The 20243-nt window shown below is 39.9% G+C and overlaps 1 protein-coding gene across 1 annotated transcript; it reads left to right on the forward strand.

Annotated features, from left to right (window-relative positions):
- The first annotated feature begins 229 nt into the window (after positions 1 to 229).
- On the forward strand, positions 230 to 19592 carry napba (N-ethylmaleimide-sensitive factor attachment protein, beta a). The gene is made up of 10 exons (XM_061973476.1): positions 230 to 467; positions 9356 to 9435; positions 13980 to 14096; positions 14215 to 14261; positions 15652 to 15729; positions 15800 to 15855; positions 15925 to 16009; positions 16097 to 16201; positions 18592 to 18660; positions 18755 to 19592. Exons 1-10 carry the CDS (start codon positions 370 to 372, stop codon positions 18905 to 18907), a joined length of 888 nt encoding a protein of 295 aa, XP_061829460.1. The 5' UTR covers positions 230 to 369; the 3' UTR covers positions 18908 to 19592.
- The last annotated feature ends 651 nt before the right edge of the window (positions 19593 to 20243 follow it).

Genomic DNA, 20243 nt, shown 5'->3' on the forward strand with positions numbered 1-20243 from the left:
ATGATTCCCGGGCGCGGCCACAGCTGCTGCTCACTGCTCCCCTCACCTCCCAGGGGGTGATCAAGGGTGATGGGTCAAATGCAGAGAATAATTCTGCCACACCTAGTGTGTGTGTGTGTGACAATCATAACTTAACGAGTATTGTGGTTGCTGTTGTATTTGTGTTTACTCCGCCACTAACTTTGTGTCCAGCAGGTGGCGAGCGTGAGTCGCCGCCCTCATAGACGACGAAGAAGAAGTGCGCTAGCTTGGTGTCAGCATCAGCACCGTTGCACTCGCTAGCCTCCCGCCATCCTCCCGCCATCCTCTGCGGAACTTCGACGCGCGGCCTTCTTCCTCCCCGTCAACAGCAGCAACCTTCCCGCCACCATGGACAACACGGGCAAAGAGAAGGAGGCCATGCAGCTGATGGCCGAAGCCGACAAGAAGGTCAAAGCCTCGGGATCGTTCCTCGGCGGAATGTTCGGGTAAATGATCATGCGTGTGTGTGTTGGTGGGGGGGATGGGGAGGGGGATGTTTTATCACGATGATGCAACAATTAACGATCTTTGATCAACGGACACGTCGTCACGTGATCAACCTCTGGCGGTGACATTGCGTCTTTGGCGTGGTTCTCTTCAGCAAACATATTAAGACGTAGCCCACGGCCCTTCTCTGCCTCCATGCGGGACATGGGTGCATGCGAGGCCGGCCTGGAGACGCAGAGGGGCGGGGAGAGCCTCACTGGCATCGCGCTAAAATGACATCTCCTGCAAGGGCGTACCTAGCACCAGATCCTGGCCCCACGTGCCACCCTAAACGCAACACGCTTTATTATGTTTACATGCACTGAAAAGTCATCTTTGCGTGGGTTTGGTGGGAAGCAGCTTTTTTGTGAAAAACTAATATGGATTTTAGACTTTTTTTTTTAAAGCTGGGATGAACTTCTTTAGAACCAGGGCTGGGTGACATGGCAAAAAATTAAAAAAGATCGGTTCATTTTTTTCATGTCATCCGATCCCGATATCACAATCAGTGTTGGTTAGGGATAATGTTTGATAAGAAATTATCGAGTTCGAGCCCATTATCGAATCCTCTTATCGAACCGATTCCTTATCGATTCTATTATCGAATCCAGATAGGTTGTTGTATATGGAAAAAAAAACACAATATTTGGTTTAACAAAAGCTCACTTTTATTATATATATATATATATATATATATATATATATATATATATATATATATATATATATATATATATATATATTAAAAAATATATATAATAAATAAATAAATATTGACTGTTACCCCCCTAAAAAAAAAAAAAAAAAAAAAAAAAAATATTGACTGTTGTTACCCAAAGTATATTAAGTGGGATTTTTCAGAAAAACAAATATATACAGTAACACTAAAAACAACCTGTCTTTGTGATCACTATAGGTGTATAAATAATAATATAGTGTTAAATATAATCAGTCCCTTGGGCACAAAACTGAAAATAATACAGCTCTCCAAAAAGTGCACTTCTGCTGCTATTGGAACATACTAACTACAGCTATTGGAACATACTAACTACAGCTATTGGAACATACTAACTACAGCTATTAGAACATACTAACTACACACACTATGACACTATGAACGCAACAGTCATCAATCAACAATTGTTCTTCAAAAAAATGAGCATGTCTGCTTTTTCTGGATCAAGTCTGACCCTCTCTTCGCTTTCAGGGCCGTATGTAGCACCAAATTCTGGGGCCCCGTGCCCCCCTAAACGCAACACACTTTATTATGTTTACATGCACTGAAAAGTCATCTTTGCGTGGGTTTGGTTGGAAGCAGCTTTTTTGTGAAAAACTAATATGGATTTTAGACTTTTTTTTTAAAGATGGGATGAACTTATTTAGAACCCGGGCTGGGTGACATGGCAAAAAATTAAAAAAGATCGGTTCATTTTTTTATCACAATCAGTGTTGGTTAGGGATGGTGTTTGATAAGAAATTATCGAGTTTGAACCCATTATCGAATCCTCTTATCGACCCGATTCCTTATCGATTCTCTTATCGAGTCCAGATAGGTTGTTGTATATGGAAAAAACACACAATATTTGGTTTAACAAAAGCTCACTTTTATTATATAAGAAAAAAATTAAATCTAATAAATAAATAAATATTGACTGTTACCCCCCCTAAAAAAAAAAAAAAAAAAAAAAATATATTTACTGTTGTTACCCAAAGTATATTAAGTGGGATTTTTCAGAAAAACAAATATATACAGTAACACAAAAAACAACCTGTCTCTGTGATCACTATAGGTGTATAAAGAATAATATAGTGTTAAATATAATCAGTCCCTGGGACACAAAACTGAAAATAATACAGCTCTCCAAAAAGTGCACTTCTGCTGCTATTGGAACATACTAACTACAGCTATTGGAACATACTAACTACAGCTATTGGAACATACTAACTACAGCTATTGGAACATACTAACTACAGCTATTGGAACATACTAACTACAGCTATTGGAACATACTAACTACAGCTATTGGAACATACTAACTACACACACTATGACACTAAGAACGCAACAGTCATCAATCAACAATTCTTCCTCAAAAAAATTAGCATGTCTGCTTTTTCTGGATCAAGTCTGACCCTCTCTTCGCTTTCAGGGCCGTATGTAGCACCAAATTCTGGGCCTCCGTGCCACCCTAAACGCAACACACTTTATTATGTTTACATGCACTGAAAAGTCATCTTTGCGTGGGTTTGGTGGGAAGCAGCTTTTTGTGAAAAACTAATATGGATTTTAGACTTTTTTTTTAAAGATGGGATGAACTTATTTAGAACCAGGGCTGGGTGACATGGCAAAAAATTAAAAAAGATCGGTTCATTTTTTTCATGTCATCCGATCCCGATATCACAATCAGTGTTGGTTAGGGATGATGTTTGATAAGAAATTATCGAGTTTGAGCCCATTATCGAATCCACTTATCGAACCGATTCCTTATCGATTCTCTTATCGGATCCAGATAGGTTGTTGTATATGGAAAAAAACACACAATATTTGGTTTAACAAAAGCTCACTTTTGTTATATATATATATATATATCCCATCTTTTTTTTTAAAGATGGGATGAACTTATTTAGAACCAGGGCTGGGTGACATGGCAAAAAATTAAAAAAGATCGGTTAATTTTTTTCATGTCATCCGATCCCGATATCACTATCAGTGTTGGTTAGGGATGATTTTTGATAAGAAATTATCGAGTTCGAGCCCATTATCGAATCCTCTTATCGAGCCAAATCCTTATCGATTCTCTTATCGAATCCAGATAAGTTGTTGTATATGGACAAAAACACACAATATTTGGTTTAACAAAAGCTCACTTTTATTATATAAGAAAAAAATTAAATCTAATAAATATTGACTGTTACGCCCCTAAAAAAATAAAATAAAAATAAATAAATATTGACTGTTGTTACCCAAAGTATATTAAGTGGGATTTTTCAGAAAAACAAATATATACAGTAACACAAAAAACAACTTGTCTCTGTGATCACTATAGGTGTATAAAGAATAATATAGTGTTAAATAAAATCAGTCCCTTGGGCACAAAACTGAAAATAATACAGCTCTCCAAAAAGTGCACTTCTGCTGCTATTGGAACATACTAACTACAGCTATTGGAACATACTAACTACAGCTATTGGAACATACTAACTACAGCTATTGGAACATACTAACTACAGCTATTGGAACATACTAACTACAGCTATTGGAACATACTAACTACAGCTATTGGAACATACTAACTACAGCTATTGGAACATACTAACTACAGCTATTGGAACATACTAACTACAGCTATTGGAACATACTAACTACAGCTATTGGAACATACTAACTACAGCTATTGGAACATACTAACTACAGCTATTGGAACATACTAACTACAGCTATTAGAACATACTAACTACACACACTATGACACTATGAACGCAACAGTCATCAATCAACAATTGTTCTTCAAAAAAATGAGCATGTCTGCTTTTTCTGGATCAAGTCTGACCCTCTCTTCGCTTTCAGGGCCGTATGTAGCACCAAATTCTGGGGCCCCGTGCCCCCCTAAACGCAACACACTTTATTATGTTTACATGCACTGAAAAGTCATCTTTGCGTGGGTTTGGTTGGAAGCAGCTTTTTTGTGAAAAACTAATATGGATTTTAGACTTTTTTTTTAAAGATGGGATGAACTTATTTAGAACCCGGGCTGGGTGACATGGCAAAAAATTAAAAAAGATCGGTTCATTTTTTTATCACAATCAGTGTTGGTTAGGGATGGTGTTTGATAAGAAATTATCGAGTTTGAACCCATTATCGAATCCTCTTATCGACCCGATTCCTTATCGATTCTCTTATCGAGTCCAGATAGGTTGTTGTATATGGAAAAAACACACAATATTTGGTTTAACAAAAGCTCACTTTTATTATATAAGAAAAAAATTAAATCTAATAAATATTGACTGTTACGCCCCTAAAAAAATAAAATAAAAATAAATAAATATTGACTGTTGTTACCCAAAGTATATTAAGTGGGATTTTTCAGAAAAACAAATATATACAGTAACACAAAAAACAACTTGTCTCTGTGATCACTATAGGTGTATAAAGAATAATATAGTGTTAAATAAAATCAGTCCCTTGGGCACAAAACTGAAAATAATACAGCTCTCCAAAAAGTGCACTTCTGCTGCTATTGGAACATACTAACTACAGCTATTGGAACATACTAACTACAGCTATTGGAACATACTAACTACAGCTATTGGAACATACTAACTACAGCTATTGGAACATACTAACTACAGCTATTGGAACATACTAACTACAGCTATTGGAACATACTAACTACAGCTATTGGAACATACTAACTACACACACTATGACACTAAGAACGCAACAGGCATCAATCAACAATTCTTAAAAAAAAATTTGCATGTCTGCTTTTTCTGGATCAAGCCTGACCCTCTCTTCGCTTTCATGGCCGTATGTAGCACCAAATTCTGGGCCCCCGTGCCCCCCTAAACGCAACACACTTTATTATGTTTACATGCACTGAAAAGTCATCTTTGCGTGGGTTTGGTGGGAAGCAGCTTTTTGTGAAAAACTAATATGGATTTTAGACTTTTTTTAAAAGATGGGATGAACTTATTTAGAACCAGGGCTGGGTGACATGGCAAAAAATTAAAAAAGATCGGTTCATTTTTTTCATGTCATCCGATCCCGATATCACAATCAGTGTTAGTACTAGGGATGATGTTTGATAAGAAATTATCGAGTTCGAGCCCATTATCGAATCCTCTTATCGAACCGATTCCTTATCGATTCTCTTATCAAATCCAGATAGGTTGTTGTATATGGAAAAAAACACACAATATTTGGTTTAACAAAAGCTCACTTTTATTATATAAGAAAACAATTAAATCTAATAAATAAATAAATATAGACTGTTACCCCCCTAAAAAAATAAAAAAATAAAAATAAATATTGACTGTTGTTACCCAAAGTATATTAAGTGGGATTTTTCAGAAAAACAAATATATACAGTAACACAAAAACAACCTGTCTCTGTGATCACTATAGGTGTATAAATAATAATATAGTGTTCAATATAATCAGTCCCTTGGGCACAAAACTGGAAATAATACAGCTCTCCAAAAAGTGCACTTCTGCTGCTATTGGAACATACTAACTACAGCTATTGGAACATACTAACTACAGCTATTGGAACATACTAACTACAGCTATTGGAACATACTAACTACAGCTATTGGAACATACTAACTACACACACTATGACACTAAGAACGCAACAGTCATCAATCAACAATTTTTCTTCAAAAAAATGAGCATGTCTGCTTTTTCTGGATCAAGTCTGACCCTCTCTTCGCTTTCAGGGCCGTATGTAGCACCAAATTCTGGGCCCCCGTGCCACCCTAAACGCAACACACTTTATTATGTTTACATGCACTGAAAAGTCATCTTTGCGTGGGTTCGGTTGGAAGCAGCTTTTTGTGAAAAACTAATATGGATTTTGGACTTTTTTTAAAGATGGGATGAACATATTTAGTTCGGGCATCTGGTCAGGATGCCACCCGAACGCCTCCTTAGGGAGGTGTTTAGGGCACGTCTGACCGGGTAGGAGGCCACGGGGAAGACTACTGTATGTCTCCCGGCTGGCCTGGGAACGCCTCGGGATCCCCCAGGAGGAGCTGGACGAAGTGGCTGGGGAGAGGGAAGTCTGGGCTTCTCTGCTTAGGCTGCTGCCCCCGCAGCCCGACCTCGGATAAGCGGAAGAAGATGGATGGATGAACATATTTAGAACCAGGGCTGGGTGACATGGCAAAAAATTAATCGAGATTGTCCGATCCCGATTGATATCACAATCGGTGTTGGTGCTAGGAATTTTCAAAATATATCTGTCAGTAGACTCGCTATGGACGCGCTAAAAGCTTCAACATAGATGACGGGGAGAAGACACAGTCGAAGTGAGCGTGGCCTGTAGGTGGGGGTAAATAAGGCTCGCCCACAAAACGGCGCGTCCTGAAGAGACGGTCAGAAAGCGGCTTGAAGATTATCTGTAAAACATAATATTTGCATCATTTTGAGCAAAGAACCACCATTACATGTTATGTAGAACACAAGGAAGTCTTTACATGTAGAAAATAATCATAATATGACCCTTTAGCCAATGAATAATTGACAGAAAATCACAGTTATTTCAAACTGGAACTTTTATTGGTCCTTTTGAACAAAAACATTTTTTTTGTTTTACAAAAATCAATTTTCATATATGATTTTCAATTTATATATATAACAATATAACAATCCGGATGGTTCTTTTCCTCTTTGGTCCGGAGGACACGACATCCACAGTTTCCAAAAACAATTTGAAATTTGGACTCGTCAGACCACAGAACACTTTTCCGCTTTGCATCAGTCCATCTTAGATGAGCTCGGGCCCAACGAAGCCGGCGCCGTTTCTGGGTGTTGTTGATAAATGGCTTTGGCTTTGCATAGTAGAGTTTTAACTTGCACTTACAGATGTAGCGACCAACTGTAGTTACTGACAGTGGTTTTCTGAAGTGTTCCTAAGCCCATGTGGTGATATCCTTTACACACTGATGTCGCTTTTTGATGCAGTACCGCCTGAGGGATCGAAGGTCACAGGCATTCAATGTTGGTTTTCAGCCTTGCTGCTTATGTGCAGTGATTTCTCCAGATTCTCTGAAATTTTTGATGATATTATGGACCGTAGATGGTGAAATCCCTAAATTCCTTGCAATAGCTGGTTGAGAAATGTTGTTCTTAAACAATTTGCTCACGCCTTTGTTGACAAAGTCGTGACCCTCGCCCAGTCTTTGTTTGTGAATGACTGAGCACTTCATGGAAGCTGCTTTTATACCCATTCATGGCACCCACCTGTTCCCAATTAGCCTGTTCCCCTGTGGGATGTTCCAAATAAGTGTTTGACGAGCATTACTCAACGTTCTCAGTCTTTTTTGCCACTTGTGCCAGCTTTTTTGAAACATGTTGCAGGCATCGAATTCCAAATGAGCTAATATTTGCAAAAAATAACAACGTTTTCCAGTGTGAACATTAAATATCTTGTCTTTGCAGTCTATTCAATTGAATATAAGGATTTACAAATCATTGTATTCTGTTTTTATTTACCATTTACACAACGTGACAACTTCACTGGTTTTGAGTTTTGTATTAGCTTGATAAGGCTGTGTCTAGCACAAATAGAGGACTTATGGACTTTCCTCGGACTGGGTCACTCTTAAGTCGCCCTCGTGAATTCAGAGATTCAGGGCGTAAATGAAAAATGTGATTGTAAACACGTGTAATTGATCTTTTTGAAGTTGGAAGTGGTGTGGAAAAAACATCCAAAGCTGTCAGTCGGTAAGTTTGGAAACCTGGGGAAAGTCTTACGGACCAAACTGTAGATATCTTTAAATGTGTTGATTAAGGAGTGAAAATGTGTCAGGTTCAAACACTGATGACATCTATTAATCAGACAAGAAGCAAGGAATCAATCAGAGACAGAGTTCAATTTAGCTCATGCGGAGAACGCATGGAGCCGGACCCTTAGTCACAGTCTCGCCCTACGCTCTAAGGTCCAGCTCTTGCGTCTCTCTTTTTATTCAGGAGTTCCACAGTCAACAATACTAAGGCCGCCTCTAAAAGGAGTAGTCACATATTTTATGCAAAGCAGGTCCAGGATGCGCGATACGAGACGGAATGTTCTGGGAGCCTTGTGCTTTCGCCCCGTCACCGCTTCGTCTGCGTGTTGGAATCTTATCTTGTTGAGGTCCTTGAAGTCTCTGCCTCGTCCGTGTGCCGTCATCCCATGTTCGCTGAAGTCGGTTGAAGTCCTTGGCTGTTGGCGGGCTCAAACAAAGATAACATCTACAGCTGAGGCCACCCCTCAGACAAGAAGTATTTGCCCTTGCTCACATTAGAAAAAGTAAAACTTGAGCACAATAGCTAAATAACTAAAGCAACGGACTTTAAGCATACTAAAGTTAGTGTGATAATATATACATAATTATTATAACATTTCCCTCCTGTTTATCACATAACTTCCCCAGAATCTTTTTATCCCTACTAACTTCTTCTTGCGATTTTCAGTTTTAATTTTCGGTTTTTATGTATCACAAAGTTGCTGGAAAGAGGCGAAAGTGTCAATGTATAAATCTTTAATGTTGTTCATCCCCGGGAGGAGCTCAAAGTAAAGCCGCTGCTCCTCCACATCGAGAGGAGCCAGATGAGGTGGTTCGGGCATCTGGTCAGGATGCCACCCGAACGCCTCCCTAGGGAGGTGTTTAGGGCACGTCCGACCGGTAGGAGGCCGCGGGGAAGACCCAGGACACGTTGGGAAGACTATGTCTCCCGGCTGGCCTGGGAACGCCTCGGGGTCCCACAGGAAGAGCTGGACGAAGTGGCTGGGGAGAGGGAAGTCTGGGCTTCCCTGCTTAGGCTGCTGCCCCCGCGACCCGACCTCGGATAAGCGGAAGAAGATGGATGGATGGATGGATGGATGTTCATCCCCAGACGTGACCACCATAAGAAGACAGAGGGAGGGAAAGCATGATTAGCAGTGATGGGTGCAAGACTAGACATAGTCTCTGACCCATAATAAGGTTTGAACTGAAATATTGAATGAGGGTTTTGCGGGTCACATCTGTTTTCTTCTACAGCAGCCTACTTTTGGACGTGAGCGGATGACGTCTGTTTGAACTTCAAAATAAGAGCGCGACTGTCAGCGGCGGTCCAATGAGTGTTTTTGTACGTGTGTTGCAGTGGCAACCACAAGGTGGAGGACGCCTGCGAGATGTACGCCAGAGCAGCCAACATGTTCAAGATGGCCAAGAACTGGAAAGGTTAGAACACACACACACACACACACATTTTGTTATTTGTTACCTTCTTGAGACCTCTGAAAAATTCCTACCTCTTTAGGACCACCCTTTCTAGATATATAAATATTTTTATTTACAACATTAATAATATATACTTTGCAAATATAAAAAATTTAAGCTTTTAGTAAAAAAAAAAAAGTTTAGTTTTTGTTTGTAATTAGTTTTTAATCTGACGTGGAACGTCACTTCGCTGGGTGGGAAGGAGCCTGAGCAAGTGCGTGAGGTGGAGAAGTTCCGGCTAAATATAGTCGGACTCACTTCGACGTACAGCAAGGGCTCTGGAACCAGATCTCTTGAGAGGGGCTGGACTCTCTTCCACTCTGGCGTTGCCGGCAGTGAGAGGCGACGGGCCGGGGTGGCAATTCTTGTTGCCCCTCGGCTCAAAGCCTGCACGTTGGAGTTCAACCCGGTGGACGAGAGGGTAGCTTCCCTCCGCCTTCGGGTGGGGGGACGGGTCCTGACTGTTGTTTGCGTTTACGCGCCAAACGGCAGCTCAGAGTACCCACCCTTTTTGGATTCACTCGAGGGAGTACTGGAGAGTGCTCCCCCGGGTGATTCCCTCGTTCTACTGGGGGACTTCAACGCTCATGTTGGCAGCGACAGTGAAACCTGGAGAGGTGTGATTGGGAAGAATGGCCGCCCGGATCTGAACCCGAGTGGTGTTCTGTTATTGGACTTTTGTGCTCGTCACAGATTGTCGATAACAAACACCATGTTCAAACATAAGGGTGTCCATATGTGCACTTGGCACCAGGACACCCTAGGCCGCAGTTCCATGATCGACTTTGTAGTTGTGTCATCGGATTTGCGGCCTCATGTTTTGGACACTCGGGTGAAGAGAGGGGCGGAGCTTTCTACCGATCACCACCCGGTGGTGAGTTGGCTGCGATGGTGGGGGAGGATGCCGGACAGACCTGGCAGGCCCAAACGCATTGTGAGGGTTTGCTGGGAACACCTGGCAGAGTCTCCTGTCAGAGAGAGTTTCAATTCCCACCTCCGGAAGAACTTTGAACATGTCACGAGGGAGGTGCTGGACATTGAGTCCGAGTGGACGATGTTCCGTACCTCTATTGTCGAGGCGGCCGATTGGAGCTGTGGCCGCAAGGTAGTTGGTGCCTGTCGTGGCGGTAATCCTAGAACCCGTTGGTGGACGCCGGCGGTGAGGGATGCCGTCAGGCTGAAGAAGGAGTCCTATCGGGTTCTTTTGGCTCATAGGACTCCTGAGGCAGCAGACAGGTACCGACAGGTCAAGCGGTGTGCGGCTTCAGCGGTCGCGGAGGCAAAAACTCGGACATGGGAGGAGTTCGGGGAGGCCATGGAAAAAGACTTCCGGACGGCTTCGAAGCAATTCTGGACCACCATCCGCCGCCTCAGGAAGGGGAAGCAGTGCAGTGTCAACATCGTGTATGGTGGGGATGGTGCTCTGCTGACCTCGACTGCGGATGTTGTGGATCGGTGGAGGGAATACTTCGAAGACCTCCTCAATCCTACCAGCACGTCTTCCTATGAGGAAGCAGGGTCTGGGGAATCTGTGGTGGGCTCTCCTATTTCTGGGGCTGAGGTTGCCGAGGTAGTTAAAAAGCTCCTCGGTGGCAAGGCCCCGGGGGTGGATGAGATCCGCCCGGAGTTCCTTAAGGCTCTGGATGTTGTGGGGCTGTCTTGGTTGACAAGACTCTGCAACATCGCGTGGACATCGGGGGCGGTACCTCTGGATTGGCAGACTGGGGTGGTGGTTCCTCTCTTTAAGAAGGGGAACCGGAGGGTGTGTTCCAACTATCGTGGGATCACACTCCTCAGCCTTCCCGGTAAGGTCTATTCAGGTGTACTGGAGAGGAGGCTACGCCGGATAGTCGAACCTCGGATTCAGGAGGAACAGTGTGGTTTTCGTCCTGGTCGTGGAACTGTGGACCAGCTCTATACTCTCGGCAGGGTCCTTGAGGGTGCATGGGAGTTTGCCCAACCAGTCTACATGTGCTTTGTGGACTTGGAGAAGGCATTCGACCGTGTACCCCGGGAAGTCCTGTGGGGAGTGCTCAGAGAGTATGGGGTAACGGACTGTCTTATTGTGGCAGTTCGCTCCCTGTATAATCAGTGTCAGAGCTTGGTCCGCATTGCCGGCAGTAAGTCGGACACGTTTCCAGTGAGGGTTGGACTCCGCCAAGGCTGCCCTTTGTCACCGATTCTGTTCATAACCTTTATGGACAGAATTTCTAGGCGCAGTCAGGGCGTTGAGGGGATCTGGTTTGGTGGCTGCAGGATTAGGTCTCTGCTGTTTGCAGATGATGTGGTCCTGATGGCTTCCTCCGGCCAAGATCTTCAGCTCTCACTGGATCGGTTCGCAGCCGAGTGTGAAGCGACTGGGATGGGAATCAGCACCTCCAAGTCCGAGTCCATGGTTCTCTCCCGGAAAAGGGTGGAGTGCCATCTCCGGGTTGGGGAGGAGATCTTGCCCCAAGTGGAGGAGTTCAAGTACCTCGGAGTCTTGTTCACGAGTGGGGGAAGAGTGGATCGTGAGATCGACAGGCGGATCGGTGCGGCGTCTTCAGTAATGCGGACGCTGTATCGATCCATTGTGGTGAAGAAGGAGCTGAGCCGGAAGGCAAAGCTCTCGATTTACCGGTCGATCTACGTTCCCATCCTCACCTATGGTCATGAGCTTTGGGTCATGACCGAAAGGACAAGATCACGGGTACAAGCGGCCGAAATGAGTTTCCTCCGCCGAGTGGCGGGGCTCTCCCTTAGAGATAGGGTGAGAAGCTCTGTCATTCGGGGGGAGCTCAAAGTAAAGCCGCTGCTCCTCCACATCAAGAGGAGCCAGATGAGGTGGTTCGGGCATCTGGTCAGGATGCCACCCGAACGCCTCCCTAGGAAGGTGTTTCGGGCACGTCCGACCGGTAGGAGGCCACGGGGAAGACCCAGGACACGCTGGGAAGACTATCTCGCCCGGCTGGCCTGGGAACGCCTCGGGATCCCCCGGGGGGAGCTGGACGAAGTGGCTGGGGAGAGGGAAGTCTGGGCTTCCCTGCTTAAGCTGCTGCCCCCGCGACCCGACCTCGGATAAGCGGAAGAAGATGGATGGATGGATGGATGGATAGTTTTTAATCTTCATTATTTACTTCAAGTTATTACAGTATGTCTCTTTATACACACACACACACACATATATATATATATATATATATACTTTTTTTTTTTTTTTTTTTTATTCATTTTGACCAAAGGGGGCGCATTTCAATTACTTACACACACTTGTTATTACATATGTTGGCCAGAGGGGGAGCACTTCAAATTTTTACACACACTTGTTATTTCATATGTTGAAACATATTTCATATGTTGGCACTTTTTAAACCGACACACAGTCAATTTGAAAAATCCCTCCTACCCTAATTTTGGTAGATTTCACCACCAGGGGTGCAAATGAGACATTCTCTATTAGATGCAATGGTTTTCCGTATTAGGACGATGATTTATGTCATCACTTATTCACACCTCCTCATATGGAAGCTACTTTTCCGTGTTGATGTCTCAAGAAGGGTAGAAATACAAGAACACACACACAGCAAGACAGACAGACACCGATGGTGAGGTATCATTAGATTAAACATATAATCTATTAAATAGCCAACATTGTAAGAATTAATCCAAAATATAATTCTACACATTGAGTCTATTAGAGTGCTGAAACTGCCAAATGTTAATCAATAATCAATATACCAGTGTGTAGCTTTTTAAACATCACAAAATGGGTTTTTTTAGAGAAAGTTCGATTTTGTGTTTCGTTGTTTTCATTTGCTGCTATTTTAACTGTTTTTAAATGCATAAACAGGGTTAATTGTTTTTTGGGTTTTTTAACAGTTTGCCTTTCCTCTCTTTTTAATTGAAACATTTTAATAGTCATTTTAATTTTTGTAACAGAAGAAGTTACAGTGTAAATAAATATTTATGAGTGAATTAGTCATATTTGTTGTTAGTAAGCACATCCCTAAAATAACTTAAGCTGCATTTAGAAGTGGATGAAAAAATTAGAACCATTAAATATGTTTACGCTTTATTATCCGACTAATCGTTACGATAGTCGTTGACGGAAAAAAATATATATATACACATATATATATATATATATATATATATATATGTGTATATATATATATGTGTATATATATATGTGTATATATATATGTATATATATATATATATATATATATATATATATATATATATTTACATTAGAGATGTCCAATAATGGTCTTTTTGCCGATTTTCCGATATTGTCCAACTCTTAATTACCGATTCCGATATCAACCGATACCGATATATACAGTTGTGGAATTAACACATTATTATGCCTAATTTTGTTGTGATGCCCCGCTGGATGCATTAAACAATGTAACAAGGTTTTCCAAAATAAATCAACTCAAATTATGGAAAAAATGCCAACATGGCACTGTGTGTGTGTGTGTGTGTGTGTGTGTGTGTGTGTGTGTGTGTGTGTGTGTGTGTAGCTGCCGGGAACGCGTTCTGCCAGGCGGCCCGGCTCCACATGCAGCTTCAGAACAAACTGGACTCTGCCACCAGCTTCGTGGATGCAGGCAACGCTTACAAGAAGGCCGACCCACAAGGTGACATCATCCTTCTTCACTATTTGCACTTACATTTGTTTTTGTTTTTTATGCAAACACTTTTTTTTTTGTGCGTGTGCGTGTGCGTGTGTGTGTGTGTGTGTGTGTCTCCTGACAGAGGCCATCAACTGTCTAAATCAGGCCATCGACATCTACACCGACATGGTAAGCCCCGCCCCCTGCAGGCGCACCTGTATCATGACTAGTTTCATATATACAGTACTTTATATTGCACGTAGTTATTAAGTGTCTAAATGTTTTTTAAGTAAACTGTCAATAAAATGAAAGTGCAAATAAAAATAGGGCTTCACCACTTCTGTCTTAATTTCTGCGCTCAAGAAACTTCTTTCTGACTTTAGCTCTCGACTTCTTCCCTTGTTTGATATTGTCATGACTGCCCCAAGTGGTGGAAAAGTGTGTTACAATTGAGTACCACTGCGGCCTATACGGACCACATCTGAAAAACACATATTTTTTTAAATCACATTGTAAACCAGGACTGACCGAAACCATGATGATACTGGAAAAAAAATCAGATATCGACGTATTTTTGGCGTTTTTTTCCGACTCAACAAAGAAACGTCCTGATAGACTGTTAAGCGTAGACAATCAATATTAACGATGAACTAAAAATATAAACAAGTATTGATATAACTCAAATAAATAACAGTGCATTGGTGATTAGAGCTAAAGCAAAGAGACGATGACGTGAGTATGAGTTAGTGACAGATTAGTTCCAGAGTTGTTTTAGAGTTCCTCAGATTGATAGCCTGGGGGAAGAAACGTTTTTTAGGACAGGTTTACAGAGAAGAAGAAGAAACTTCCAGACTTTTATATGTCTTGGTGTCATGACGTGGATTATTACACAGTTTCCTTCGTGGATTGTTTTCCCGTGGTGCAAATGGACTGGATTGGACATGGCTTGAAGGTAAATACATGATTTATTCTGACTATAAAAAGGTGTGAGGGAGCAGGGTTGGGGTGGGGGCGGCAAGTATGCAGCTGAGCCGCATCAGAGTGATCAAAGAGCCGCATGCAGCTCCGGAGCCGCGGGTTGCCGCCCCTGGACTATGATATCAAGGGTATCATTGGGTAGCATGGGTATCAGAGGTAATGTCGCCAGACCGACCAACAGAAAATGACAGGCTTAGATAATAGTAACGTGATTGGCAACAGGTGCGTGAGTCCAAATGAATCAGGTGAAAACTAATGGGTTGCTATGGTGACAAAAACAAGGGAGCGTAAACAGAAACTAAAAGAGTCCAAAAACCAAACATAACAGCCAAACAAAACATGATCAAAAGACATGACACTTGGAAGGTAAAGACAGGAGCAAAGTGGCCTGGAAGATGAAAACAATGTGATTGTCAACAGGAGTGTTTTATGTTAAACATTGGTGAGAGGCAGTAATACAGCATCAACCACAGAAAAAATTCTTGGACTAAAATTGTTGGACAAGAATTTACTAAAATGATATTTCTTCTCCTGAAGTATCGATAAAATAACTCAACAGGGATCAATGTTCTTCTTCTTGTCCCCTCTCCTGGTGTCTTAGGGTCGCTTCACCATCGCAGCCAAGCACCACATCACCATAGCGGAGGTTTACGAGTCGGAGCTGGTGGACATCGAGAAGGTAAAAGCAACAGAACACTCCAGCGTCTCGCCAACCTCAGTATTTGACGTCTCCCTCTCGCGTCCTCCAGGCCATCGCCCACTACGAGCAGGCGGCCGACTACTACAAAGGGGAGGAATCCAACAGGTAGACTCCGGCGCGACGCGCGGACACGAGCCGGCGGGTTTGAACCCTCTGTGTGTGCGTGCGTTTCAGCTCGGCCAACAAGTGTCTCCTGAAGGTGGGCCACTACAGCGCCCAGCTGGAACAGTACCAGAAAGCCATCGAGATCTACGAGCAGGTCCGTACTCACCTGCAAACACTAAATAGGACTCAAATGTTTAAAAAAAAGGGTGAAGTGGAAGAGATTGACAAGAATACATTGCAGGTTGCCATGGGGACCATGGACAATCCTCTGCTGAAGTACAACGCCAAGGAGTACTTCTTCAAGGCGTCGCTGTGTCACTTCATAGTAGACGAGCTCAACGCCAAGGTCAGGAAATTTCCACTCCTCCATTTTCTTTTATTATTATTAATATTATTATTATTATTATTTTTATTATTATTATTATTATCATTATTATTATTATTTTCATTATTATTATTATTAATATTATCATTATTATTATTATTATTATTATCATTATTGTTATCATTATTATTATTATTATTATCATCATTATTATCATTATTGTTATTATTATTATTATCATTATTATTATTACTATCATTATTATTATTATTATTTTCATTATTATTACCATTATCATCATCCATCCATTTTCTACCGCTTGTCCTTTATTATCATTATTATTATTGTTATCATTATTATTATTATTATTATTATCATTATTACTATTACTATCATTATCATTATTATTATTATTTTCATTATTATTATCATTATCCATCCATCCATTTTCTACCGCTTATCCTTTATTATCAATTATTATTATTGTTATTATTATTATTATCATCATTATTATTATTATTATCATAATGATTATTATCATTATAATTATTATTATCATCATTAATATTATTATTATATTAATAATTTGTATTATTATTGTTGTTGTTATTACTATCATTATTATTATTGTTATTCTTATCCATCCATCCATCCATCCATTGTCTACCGCTTGTCCTATTATTGTTGTTATTATTATTATTATTATAATTATTATTACCATTATCATTATTATTATTATCATCATTAATATTATTATTATAATAATAATTATTATTGTTGTTGTTGTTATTATTAGCATTATTATTATTGTTATTGTTTTTGTATTATTATTAGCATTAGTATTATTATTATTATCATTATCCATCCATCCATTTCTACCGCTTGTCCTTTATTAACATTATTATTATTATTATTATCATCATTAATATTATTATTATAATAATTATTATTATTATTGTTGTTGTTGTTTTTATTATTATCATTATTATTATTGTTATTATTATCCATCCATCCATCTATTTTCTACCGCTTGTCCTTTATTATCATTATTGTTATTATTATTATTATCATTATTATTATTATTATTATCATTATTATTATTATCATCAATAATTTTGTTATTATAATAATAATTATTATTGTTATTATTTGTATTATTATTATTAGCTTTAGTATTATTATTATTATCATTATTATTATTATCATTATCCATCCATCCATTTTCTACCTCTTGTCCTTTATTACCATTATTATTATTATTGTTATTATCATTATTATTATTATTATTATTATCATTATTATAATTATTATTATTATTGTAGTTATTATTATTATCATTATTATTGTTATTATTATTATCATTCATCCATCCATTTTCTACCGCTTGTCCCTTTTGGGGTCGCGGGGGGTGCTGGAGCCTATTATTATTATGATCATTATTATTATTATCATTATCCATCCATCCATTTTCTACCGCTTGTCCTTTATTATCATTATTATTATTATTATCATTATTATCATTATTCATTATTATTATTCTGCGCCATGCTGGCGCGCTTCTCACCTGTCTCGCCTGTAGAGGGCGCTCATCCCACACACATCTTGATTAGCACCATATAAGTGTTTTATAGCGGTTTAATATCGATAACTGTTGATATTTTTATGAGAAATATATGAAATGTCAACATTTGTATTTGAAATGTAACCTTCCTCTGATTACAATCCCTCAGCTATGAAGGCAGAAAGGAAATGTCAACACAAGCATGAAAAACTCTCAAACAATGTCAACAATAGAGTAAAACCACATTAAACGTTTAACAATAAGATCTTAAAATAGGGCATATGTAAGAAATGCTTCATAAAGTGTAAGAAAATAGTGAACATAGAGAATACTGTGAGGAACTACTTTCTGCAGGTTTAGTGGCAGGAAGTTACAGCTGTGCTCTAAAGGGTGAGCGCGGCTAAGGTGGTGTGGTATTAGCGGTCTTGCCTTGCATCATTTACAGACCACATTGGTCTGACTACGGTCCCTTTGGAAAAAAAATCCCCAAAATGTCCAGGTGACTTTTCATTCTCACTCCATGCAAAGAATCATCCTAAATGATAGTTGATACTGTCACCTGATTGGCTGTTAGCATGCCCCGCCCACTGATCGATGATCACGTCCTTCGTTGCTAGGTTGTTTTGTTTTTTTAATTATCGCTTTTTGATTTTTTTTAATTGATTAAGAATTGTTACAGGTAAGAATTGCAATTAATTAATTTTTTTTTTTTTTTTTAACACTGAAAAAAATTATCTTTTACATATCTTAACTACATTGGGGCCCGAAGCATAATTGTACCTTTTTATTTTTATTTTTTATATTTTATATTTTTGTGCCCCCCTACTGAATGCGTGTGTTTCCCTTGAAGTTGGCCATCGAGAAGTACGAGGAGATGTTTCCCGCCTTCTCAGACTCAAGAGAGCTGAAACTCTTAAAGGTAAAAAAAAAGGTTTTATGCACCCCGCGAGATCAGGTCCCGATGTTGACTCTCGGAGATTGAACCCTGGCGTCGCCGCTTGTTCCTGGCACAGAAACTCCTGGAGGCCCACGAGGAGCAGAACAGCGAGGCGTTCACCGAGGCCGTCAAGGACTTCGACTCGGTGTCCCGCCTGGACCAGTGGCTCACCACCATGCTGCTCCGCATCAAGAAGACCATCCAGGGGGACGCCGGCGACCTCAAGTAGAGCGGGTGGTGGGGCGGTGGGGGTTACAAGACGGAGGTTGAACTTGTAACATATCAGTCTGCATGTGACCTAGACCGCCCCCTTGTGTTCCACTGTTGTAACAACATGTACGAATGTGTGTGTGTGTGTGTGTGTGTGTGTGTGTGTGATTATGAGGAATAATATATATTTATTGTCCACACTGAAACTATTTATTGTTTATTCTGCTGCTCGGTGTTACGCTTGCTCCTTCCCCCCCCCTTTCAACCTCGCTATCCTCTTTTGGTCCCGCCCGGAGTGAGCGCGTGCAGCTCGTCTCCGAGCGGCGTCGTCTGTGCATGCGCGTGCTGGCGTTGTTGTGTTGTCGTCGTGCTAAAGCTGTAGTCTGTGTCATTTATGTGCAATCTGTAAAAGACCCACCTTGAAATAATAAACATGTCTTTGTTCCCCCCCACTGTGCTTCCATCCGCACATCCATACTCTAATGACCATACCGCCCATCTCTATGCTCTAATATCCACGCTCAAATCCCAAAAATGTCTGTACTTTACTTGAGGGGGTTCCAAACCTTTTCCACCAAGTGGGGGGCCATATTGATATATTTTATTGACAAAAAATGCTAGAAAAAACTTTGTCTTATTGATGACTAAGTATATATATTTTTTTGTTTTGTTTTAATTCAAATGTATAAAAATATTCATGTTTACCAGTTTATTTGTTTTTTCTCATTCATAAGTTAGAATTATTTTATTGTTAATTAACTAACTAAACTACGTTTATATTTGAAGTATATTTATATTTTTATTTTGAGAGCTTTTAATATTGTAGTTCAGGGGTGTCCAAACCTTTTCCATCATACTAAAAAATATGTGGGTGCAATATTGATATTTTTGATTGCCAAAAATGCTATAAAAACTTTCTTATTGATGACTAAGTACATATATATATATTTTTTTCCAATGTACAAAAATGTTCATGTTCAGTTACACATTTAAGAATTTTTTTTATTTTTTTTTATTAATTCATAAGTTGGAATTATTTTATTTTTAATTAACTAACTACATTGTGTTTATATTTTAAGTATATTTTTTCATTTTGAGATATTCTAATATTTTACTTCAGGGGTGTCCAAACCTTTTGCACCAAGGGCCGCATACTAAAAAAAATATGGTGGGGCAATATTGATATTTTTGATTGCCAAAAATGCTATAAAAACTTTCTTATTGATGACTAACTACATATATATATTTTTTTTCCAATGTATAAAAATGTTCATGTTCAGTTACACATTTAAGAATTTTTTTATTTTTTTTAATTAATTCACAAGTTAGAATTATTTTATTTTTAATTAACTAAC

Source organism: Nerophis lumbriciformis, linkage group LG02 (genome assembly GCF_033978685.3).
Source record: "Nerophis lumbriciformis linkage group LG02, RoL_Nlum_v2.1, whole genome shotgun sequence".
Taxonomy (NCBI): domain Eukaryota; kingdom Metazoa; phylum Chordata; class Actinopteri; order Syngnathiformes; family Syngnathidae; genus Nerophis; species Nerophis lumbriciformis.